The sequence below is a fragment of the Penaeus chinensis genome, chromosome 20, assembly GCF_019202785.1.
Source record: "Penaeus chinensis breed Huanghai No. 1 chromosome 20, ASM1920278v2, whole genome shotgun sequence".
NCBI classification, from domain to species: domain Eukaryota; kingdom Metazoa; phylum Arthropoda; class Malacostraca; order Decapoda; family Penaeidae; genus Penaeus; species Penaeus chinensis.
The window spans coordinates 4,111,349-4,120,953 of record NC_061838.1 but is presented as its reverse complement, the minus strand read 5'-3'; the positions used below and the strand labels follow the sequence as shown (position 1 = coordinate 4,120,953).

The 9,605-nt window shown below is 39.4% G+C and overlaps 1 protein-coding gene across 1 annotated transcript in view; it reads right to left on the bottom strand.

The window, feature by feature from the left end:
- Positions 1 to 380: 380 nt before the first annotated feature.
- LOC125035794 (medium-chain acyl-CoA ligase ACSF2, mitochondrial-like) overlaps positions 381 to 9,605 on the bottom strand; it is a 13,590-nt gene continuing 4,365 nt past the window's right edge. Inside the window, exons 2-13 of the mRNA XM_047628009.1 lie at positions 8,515 to 8,691; positions 8,050 to 8,178; positions 6,420 to 6,520; positions 5,509 to 5,626; positions 5,083 to 5,181; positions 4,778 to 4,926; positions 4,309 to 4,474; positions 3,624 to 3,731; positions 2,091 to 2,237; positions 1,420 to 1,563; positions 828 to 938; positions 381 to 583 (exon numbers count right to left, since the gene is read on the bottom strand). Coding sequence (XP_047483965.1) covers positions 458 to 583; positions 828 to 938; positions 1,420 to 1,563; positions 2,091 to 2,237; positions 3,624 to 3,731; positions 4,309 to 4,474; positions 4,778 to 4,926; positions 5,083 to 5,181; positions 5,509 to 5,626; positions 6,420 to 6,520; positions 8,050 to 8,178; positions 8,515 to 8,691 — 1,575 coding nt within the window. The 3' untranslated portion in view covers positions 381 to 457. The remainder of the gene's footprint in view (positions 584 to 827; positions 939 to 1,419; positions 1,564 to 2,090; positions 2,238 to 3,623; positions 3,732 to 4,308; positions 4,475 to 4,777; positions 4,927 to 5,082; positions 5,182 to 5,508; positions 5,627 to 6,419; positions 6,521 to 8,049; positions 8,179 to 8,514; positions 8,692 to 9,605) is intronic.

Below are 9,605 nucleotides of genomic sequence, written 5' to 3'. Positions count from 1 at the left end.
AATCGTCATTTCGATTTTGGCATCACAGGTATAACGATTATTTCCTGTTACTATTTCCATCGTATATCCTTTGAGTAAGTACCACCTGACCCGGGATAGACCTAGGTTAAGGATATAAAGGAGCCGGAGTAAACACTAACACTTCGTAAGAATCTTACATCTACAAAGAAGACAAAATTAAAAAAGAAAATACTAGGAATTATTATCCTCATCTCCGTACGGTATTCAGTCAAGGTGAACCGCCTATTTCGACTCTTTGGTTTCGAAGCAGATGGTACTAAAAGAGGGTCACGTGTTTCGGAATGGCGGTACACAAGCTGGCACACTGGATGGTGATGTTGGAAGTGGAGGAGGCTGTGCATATAAATATTCCAGAGGCTTTGATAAACATTTATTACATATTTCCTAAGTATACTGTTGGTACAGGATCCTCTTTAAACAAACAAACAAACACATTTCACGCCTTCAAGTTCAGCTCCTCGATAGTCTGTTCCCGCATTTTGAACTTCTGTATCTTGCCCGTGACCGTCCGTGGGAACTCGTCCTTGAACAGCACGTATCTTGGTACTTTATAATGAGCGATCTGAAATTTCGAAAGGAGGAAATTCTAAGATATCCGAAAACGTATATATCAGTCTATCAGAATTAACTGCAACGTTTGTATTTTGTCTAATCGCAAGTGAAAATTTTAGGTCAGTCGGAAATAATCTACATGAATCCTGATTTCAGTCGATCAGACTGGGGAATCTTTTCCGGCAAAAATCACCCGCATTTCCCGAGTACAAGAGCCAATAGAATACATAAATAAGTAACGAAGAAGCACGTACCTTCCCTTTGCACCATTCCCTGAGCTCCGTGTCCGAAAGGCTGGAACCCTCGGCCTTTCTTATCCAAGTCGCAACCTCCTCTCCCATCCTGGCGTCGGGCACTCCGAACACCTGCGTCCGAATGAGATTATCGAATTGCAGAGGGGAAAAACGATATTACAATTTCAGCTAATAATAGCTAAAATTTGATTATTGATTTCTCTTTTACGCTACCCCTTGGTAGATAGGTAGTTAGGTTTAAATTCAGTTTTTGATTATAAAAATATGAACAAAGCTTCATGCTTTGGCTACAAATCACCACAATCTCGAAAATACAACAAGCCGTACATCTAGAAATTACTAACATTTATGCAATATTAGTAAAGTACTTAACGTATTTTCTGTGGGTTTTGCGTAATAATAGTTAATGGCAGATTGTGGAGTCCCTGACAAGGCACGAAGTTAAACTCCCAAGCTCAAAAATCAAGAACAGTAAACAAGTGTCCCTGTCACGACCAACAATACGTGTTACATATGATTATTACACATTTTCCATCCATTGTCCACATGGTAAATACTCTCTACGCTTCACACCACAGTTCCACTAACAAACCTGCGCCTCAATCACATCCGGGTGACCCAAGAAGAAGTTCTCAATCTCCGCTGGATAAATGTTCTCTCCGCCGCGGATGACCATGTCTTTGATGCGGCCGATGAAGTGGCCGTAACCGTCTGGCTGGATCGAGATGAGGTCACTGGAAAGTTGAATCCATTTTAGCCTATGTTTATGTTTCTGGGATTCATTCACGAGAGACAAGTTCTATTGAATTCCTAAACGTGTTATCCATTGTAAATTTATCGATTCACTTATGTATTATTATTATTATCATCATCTTCATCATTACTCTTATTTCTATTATCATCTTCATCATCATTACATTACGTTGTGATTGATAACCCCTAACAGCGACACCGCATTATACCATCACGGTGATTAAACCACGAAATACCAACCCTGTCCTCAACAGCCTCCGGGCTAGTACAGTGGTAACGTGTCGGCCTCTCATCCGAGGGGTCGGCGGTTCGCGCCCCGCCCAGGCACGAGAAGTTGCAATTGTCGTTTGGAGGTTACTGCTGTGACTGGGCACCACGGCGGGTAAGGACTAAGACGAGTCAGCACCAGCTGACACACGTTAGCGAGTCGGCATTAGTCGACACAGACCGGGCTCCCCTCATTGGCATAGCCCGGGCGAAGCTCAGCTTCGCATATCGGACTTATCCTTATGTCCTCAACCATCTATCCTGCGTCATAATCTCCCTCGTTTTCTCAGGGTCGTCCCAGTAACCGAGGAAGTTGCAGTAGCCTCTGACGAGCAGTTCGCCCGCCTCTCCCGCGCGCACGATCTCCTCGCTCTCGTCGACCACTTTCACCTGTCGAAGGGAATCAGCTGAAATCGGGCTTTGTCTGTTTTAAAAATTTTGATAAATGGGGGTAACAATGCATGAGACGGTGAATATGAAAACAAGCAAGTTAAGAATTTGAAGCTAAAATCGTAATTGCACTGAATTCTCATATAGTAATAATTGTAATCTATCTATTTATCTATGCACGGGGAAAATGAAGAAAAAAGGATAGCAAATTTCTCCCCAGACTCGTTTACAGCCGGACGGGACTGGGAATCAGCTGATCTGGCTTCGGTTGTTGTAGATTTATTGCTAAATTAAAAAGGAAATCTAAAAATGTGAATATGCAAATATAACTTGGAAACTGAAGCTAAAACTACATGTTGAAGGTAAATATGAAAGTATATAAATTAGGAATGGAAGCTAAATGGTACAATATTCTTAGATAACAATATCTGTACCTATCTATCTATTTAGCTATGCAAGAGGAAGATAATGGAATAGAGGTAATTAGAATTTCCCGGGATTCGCTGACCACCTTCACCTGCCAAACGGGACGGGGGAATGATTAAATGGTATCGTTTGATAACAAGGCAAAAAGTGAGAAAAGAAGGAAGGAAGAGGGAGAGATCAAGGGAAAAAAAAAAAAAATGAGAAAAGATAGAAAAGAAAAGTAAACAAAAAGAAAGAAGGAGAGGAGAAGAAAGATAAAAAGAAAATTGAGAAAAGAGAGTAAAAAAAAAAAAAAAAAAGAAAACAAAAGCAAAAAGAGAAAGAAAAAAGGAAAACAGAGAAAAAAGAAAAAGAAAAAAGGCAAACAGAGAGAAAAAAGAGAAAGAAAAATGGCAAACAGAGAAAAAAATATAAAAAAGGGGAGAGAGAGTTTAAAGAAAAACAAAACAAAAATGGAAAGAAAAACATGAGAAGAAAACGAGAAAAGATAAAGAAGGAAAGAAGAAAGAAAGACAAAGCGAAAGGAAGAGAAAAAAGAAAGAATAAGATAACAATAACGTAACAATCACCGTCCCCATAGCAACCACGTATCACACCCAGCCATTCTCTCACTGTAACATATGTATTACATACACGCAATGAGCCGATGCCTCTGTGTGGTATATATATCACACACTTGAACTATCACACACCCGTAATGGATCAATACCTTGTTTTGTGATATACTTTTATATGGTAAATAATATCACTAACTCGTAATGAATCTATTTGTATATGTATGTGAAATTAGAGTACAGTACTGGGCAAGGCACGAGTCGAAACGGAGTGGTTCACATACACGTAAAAAAAATGATACCTCTGTGTAGTAAACATATCACATACTCGTAATGGATCAATACCTTGTTTTGTGATAAACATTTCTATGGTAAATAATATCACTAACTCGTAATGAATCGATACCTCAATGTGGTCTCCCGGGAAGCCGATGGTGGACGACCGGACTTCAGGAGGATCTGAGGGAAAGCATTGGAAGGTCACGGGACTCGTCTCGGTCATCCCGTACATCACCTGCAGTGGACGAGGGTCATGTTATCATCCATATCATCTGTTATCTTCATCACTGTTAATGGTTATATTTGTCATTCTCACCGTTAACGCCATGATGGTTAATTCTGCATTGATATTATAATCATCGAATCCCATACAGCCTCCGTTACTGCTCAGTACCTTTTGATTTCGCCACTTTGTTGCCATCAACGTACTTCCCCCATATATTCAACGGAAAAAAGGACAATAACGTATCAATGCTCACTAAAAAGTCCTGCAGTGGACGAGGGTCATTGTTATATTCATCTATTGTCGGTTTAATGCTATTAATTATTAAATTGTTATGTTGACCATTATCAGTTTCATGTTACGTTTAGTAGTGCCAATTGTTATCTTGTTATGTTCGTCAATATCAAATGATATACAGTATTTATCACTATTAGCGCTAACTCTACCGCTGGATACTAAAGATTTGCTCTTTATAATCATTATATCCAATACTCCCATAAAAAATACCTATTACTACCAATTTCAACAATTTATCCTCCTCCTCAAACTCATTCTGTAGAAAAAACTACCATATCGTGTCGGCGCTTACTATAAGGTCCTTCATTCTGAGTTCGTTCACAGCCGTCACTAGGTCTCGCGGACAAGGAGCACCTGCCATGATTCCCGTCGAGATGACGCTCAGATCCGTCGGGTTCTTGCGGAAAGAGTTCAGAATGTCGACAAACATCGTGGGCGTTCCGTAGCAAGAGGCGATTCTGTTTCGAAGAGAATTCGTTTATAGATTCAGTAGGAAAATGGTTGTAGCAAAATGGTCTTGACTCGATTGACTGATTTCCTTTCTGTCAGCATATGTCTGTCAGTAACTGTGTAAGTCTCTCTTGTCTCTCCCCTCTCTTTCTTTCACCTTTCTTCCTTTCTTTCTTATTTTCTTTCTTTCTTTCTTTCTTTCTTTCTTTCTTTCTCTCTCTCTCGCTCTCGCTCTCTCTCCCTATCCCATCTCTATATCGCACACCATCTCTTTTATATGAAAAGAACAGTTAAAAAAAAGTCTCACTGACTTTTCCCTTTCGAGAGGTCTGACGATGGCATCGGGGTCAAAGCCGGCACTGGGCATGACACAAGTCGCCCCATAAAGCATGCCACAGATAGTACCCGCAACGCATCCTAAACAATGGTACAGAGGCACGGAGAGGCATATACGATGAGGCTGTCAAAACATAGACCTTCAGTATTTTTTTCCTGGATATAAGCTTGTTTTGAAGATCGTAATAGAGACATTTTGAAAGATGTAATTCCAAATGAAATCTGTTAGGAACACAAGATAATGGTATTATTTTGTTTTAATAGTACGAGTTTTGTTTACCTTTTCGCCATAACCGATGCGCTTCCCGATGGAGTGGTAAGCGTTGTTCACGATCTGGTGGTGGGACAAGACAGCTGCTTTCGGCAAACCGGTCGTTCCCTGAGACAAATTTGCCAAGTTATGCTGACGTTGATTGTCGTCAATTTTAATCACTCTCGTTCATTAGGAGAGTGATAAAAAAACCAGTTATGGTGAACTATGATTGGCAAACATCACTGTTACAATGCTTCCTAATGCATACGATTACAGAGCATTTAATCGTTCTGTACGGATGGGACCAGAGGCCAATTATACAGCTTACAGATACAATCTGTCTTGAAAATAACTTATTTGTCATGAGAATTGATTTTAGATGTTCCTAAATCGTTTTTTTCCTAATCCTACACGTTAATACGTTTCTACCAGTCGATAACGCTAGGTACTCACGGACGTATACTGAAAGCTGCAGGCTGAATCGAACTGTATCTTAGAGGACAGTTCATCTACCCTCTTACGGTGGGAACTTTCACCCGCTTCGTAAAGATCTCTGAATCTGAAGGTGCCACTGGAAATAGAGGCACTCGTAAAGCCTAGTGCCTAACTGGGTGAAGAAAATCATAGAATACGGAAGAAACTTTTAAAGCGCTCTGTGTTTTTTCTCTTAATAGAAGAATATACATTTTACTAGAGATTTTTAATTTCTTTCACGAGGCAAGTTTTTCTGTAACTAAAGAAGAATAAAGTTACTTTCAATAGTCTACACAGAGCCACATGCATAGTACAAAACACCTCGTACAGTAAACCTTACTATTTTCTCAACATATTCTCTCCTTAATACAAGTGTTGCAAAATTAAAATAGTGAGGAGGATCGTCACAATTTAAAGAAACAGCTTAAGATTAATTAAAATCTCGCTATAATTTTTTCTTGAGACCGGATGAACACTTTCTTAAGGTGCGGGAGTGTGGCACTGTTTAGGTCACCTGGCACAGAGGATGGCAGCTCAGGAGCCAAGGTGGACAGCATCTTGTAGTAACTGTAGAGGTTATCTTAGGTCATCTAAAGTGCAAAGATTGATTTGCACTTCGTTACTCTGAGCTTAACATTCCATCAGTACGGCATTGATAAAAAAAAATAACCTAATTACTGCAAAATAGAACAATAAAACGGTATGGCATAAAACAATAACATTTGGTAACTAACTTAACTCATCTATTCTTAACCTTCATCTCCCGATTCCTACGAAAATAAAATGAAATAAAAACGAAATAATCAAATCCCCGAACACGAACATCCCCCCGACGGTCGATCCCAAGAACGACGCCAACGACAATGACCAACTTGACTCCTATGACTTACTCTGACGTCTTGAACTTCTCGTCGCACACAATGCCTTTGACGCCGACTTTGTTGAGGCAATATTCGAGTTCGCTGGGACGGTAGGCGGGGTTGATGTTCACCTGCGAATGGCACTTGGTTGAGTAGGGTCATTGCATAGAGATTGTTTGTGTGATTGTGGAGTAGGGTCATTGCATTGAGATTGTTTGTGTTTGTGGAGTAGGGTCATTGCATTGAGAGTGTTTGTGTGTTTGTGGAGTAGGGTCATTGCATTGAGATTGTTTGTGTATTTGTGGAGTAGGGTCATTGCATAGAGATTGTTTGTGTCTTTGTGGAGTAGGGTCATTGCATAGAGATTGTTTGTGTCTTTGTGGAGTAGGGTCATTGTATAGAGATTGTTTGTGTGTTTGTGGAGTAGGGTCATTGCATAGAGATTGTTTGTGTTGTTGTCGTTTTATAGAGATGTTAAACAAAATTGGAGAGAGGGGAAAAAAAGTCTCTTGTTTCATAGATAACAATATTAAAAGAGAAAGTGTGGGCTCGGATGGGATAAAGAGACAGTGTATTCAAAATCGTGATCCCAATTTTTAATCAGACTGATAAACAATAATTATTCTAAAAAAAAAATAAAAAAAAAACGAACCAGTCTGCAAAAAAAAAAAAATTTTACTCTTTCCCAGCCTCGTCAGACCCTGCACGATAATGTTGGTCGAAAGGCTTGGTTGAGAGTAAAATAAAACACAAAAGATTATCTATATTAATATTTTCCATCTTCTATCTTTCATCTACGAACCCACGTTTCTATGTTAAAAAAAACAGGCATGCTGTCTAGTGAGGAAGCCTTAAAACAAAGGTGTCTATTATTTGTTGTGATCACTAATACTAGCATTGCTATTATCATATCACCATCACTAATGTTATTCAGAAAAGATATTTAGTTTGGAAGCAACGACTTCAGGACATGGCAGATATAAGATTGCTGGAAATGTGTTTATCTCCCTATTTTGTTAATTAATAATAACCATGTCGAGTAATGCATTATGTTTAAATGATACACTAGAATATAACAATATATCCCTGAGTGCTTCTAAAAACCTCTCTTGTCTTTATTGTGTTCATGACTGTGTTTTAAATGCAAGTCTGAGAGGGAATTCACATCAGTACATTAATTCTAGCCACACTCACCGTTTGATTAAAAAAATGACACTAAAACTGTCGTGGTTTTCTTCGCCGAAATGTCGTCTAGTCAAATTCTTGTTGACCTCAAGTTATATAAAAAGATAACTAGATAGAACGATTTTAATAAATAAATTTTCGTAATCAATATTTTTTTCCAGGAAACCGGTTACTGGCAGAGTCGTATTGTCGTGCTCTCTCTACCATCTGCTCTTTACTGTGCATGCATTTTTCATCTTATTTCTAGGTACGTACTTCTGGTTTCGGGATAGAGCAAAAAAGGCTAAGGAAATAGTTATAGCTAAAACAAGTGGTCGCAACATCTAGGTTATTTAATACAACTCTCTCTTCCTTTGTCCTCAGCACTCACTTTCCTCTGCTTTCCTCATTCCTCCACTCTCTATTCTCCTTCTTCATCATTTCTCCCTCCTCCTCCTCTTTACCCCCATTTCTCCCCCTTCCTCCTTGCCCTTACCAGAATGAGTCCAGCCTTGGCGGCGGCGAACTGCGTGAGGAACCACTCGTAGCTGTTGGGTCCCCAGATCCCCAGGCGGTCCCCGGGCTCGAGTCCTGCCGCCAGGAGTCCTGCGGCCACGAGGCCACTCTGCCGTCGGGAACAGAATTAATTATAATAATTTATAATTTTGTTTGATTCCATTTGTTACAATGGATATTCTTGGTGTGACATACTGTCTGTTTCATTTTGCTTCTAAATTTTCCCCTGTGTGCAAGGAATGGCCGGGGTTACCCTCCACTGGCGGCGAGGGATTTGAACGCAGGTCAGCAAGATTGCAAGACGAGATCACTACCGCTGCCCCACACAGCCCACCACAGGCCAGAGGCGCCTCGTTAGATGGTACTTACAACTTTGTAGAAAACAAGTACTAATCTAATAGGCATTCTAATACAGGCACCATAACCCCCGTCCCTCCGCCCTTACCTCCTCCTTGACCTGCGAGAAGGTCTTCCTCACACCCTGGTGCACCGACACGACGGCCTCCCTGTCCCCGAAGCTCCGCTCGGCCCGGTCCACGCCCGCCCGACGGAGAGGCCCAGCAGCGGCTCCGAGCCCGGCGTCGACACGTAGCTCCACGCGAAGGGCCCGCCGCTCTGCCACCTGGAGGAGGGAGGGGTCAGCGCATTTCTGCTTCTCATCGGAGAGGCTCCGAAATTGAGTGAAAAGTCTGAGGAAAACTGGATATCTTGATACGAAGATCAGACGTACAGGAAAGACTAAATAATAAGAATACTAATGATAATACTAATGATAATACTACTACGACTACTACTACTACTAATAATAATAATGACTACAAGGTAAAATAAACCAAAATAAGAAGAAAAAGAAGAAAAAGAAGAACTACAGGTTAAAAAAAAAAAAAAAAAAAAAAAAAAAAAACAGACTGAATACGTGCGAGAAATTCTTAGTACATCAGGAGATCCATTAATATTGAATGTTAAGATTCAGATTGAGTGCTGAATTTCACACACACAAATATATATATATATATATATATAATAACAGGATTTCGTAGCTACATTTTCCTGGGTAGCATGATAATAAAAAATAAAATAATAATAAAGAAGGCAAACATTTCCAGGCCATTAATCCTTGTATTGAGTGAAAAAATATGTGAACTAAATAAAAACAAATAAGATCAATTAACAGATAAATATATAATCAATCAAATGGCATAATTAGATGATCGGGCTATTATTGAAACAAAAACCAACAGGTAATTCAACATGTAGTCCATGTAATTAGGCCTAATAAACTGAAATTAATATTAGCTTTGATAATAACAGAAATAATGGCAACGTTATTCATAATAATCATATTTAACATCATCTGAATCTTAAGTAGGCTCGTCAACAAAATAATTATACTTGTAATGATAATGAATAAAACAAAAACAATGAAGGTAATGGTAATATAGAATATTGACAACCATAATGATGGTGATAATAACAACAATAATAGGAATATTCGTAATAATGACAATTTCCTAGTTAAAATAATAACAATGATGA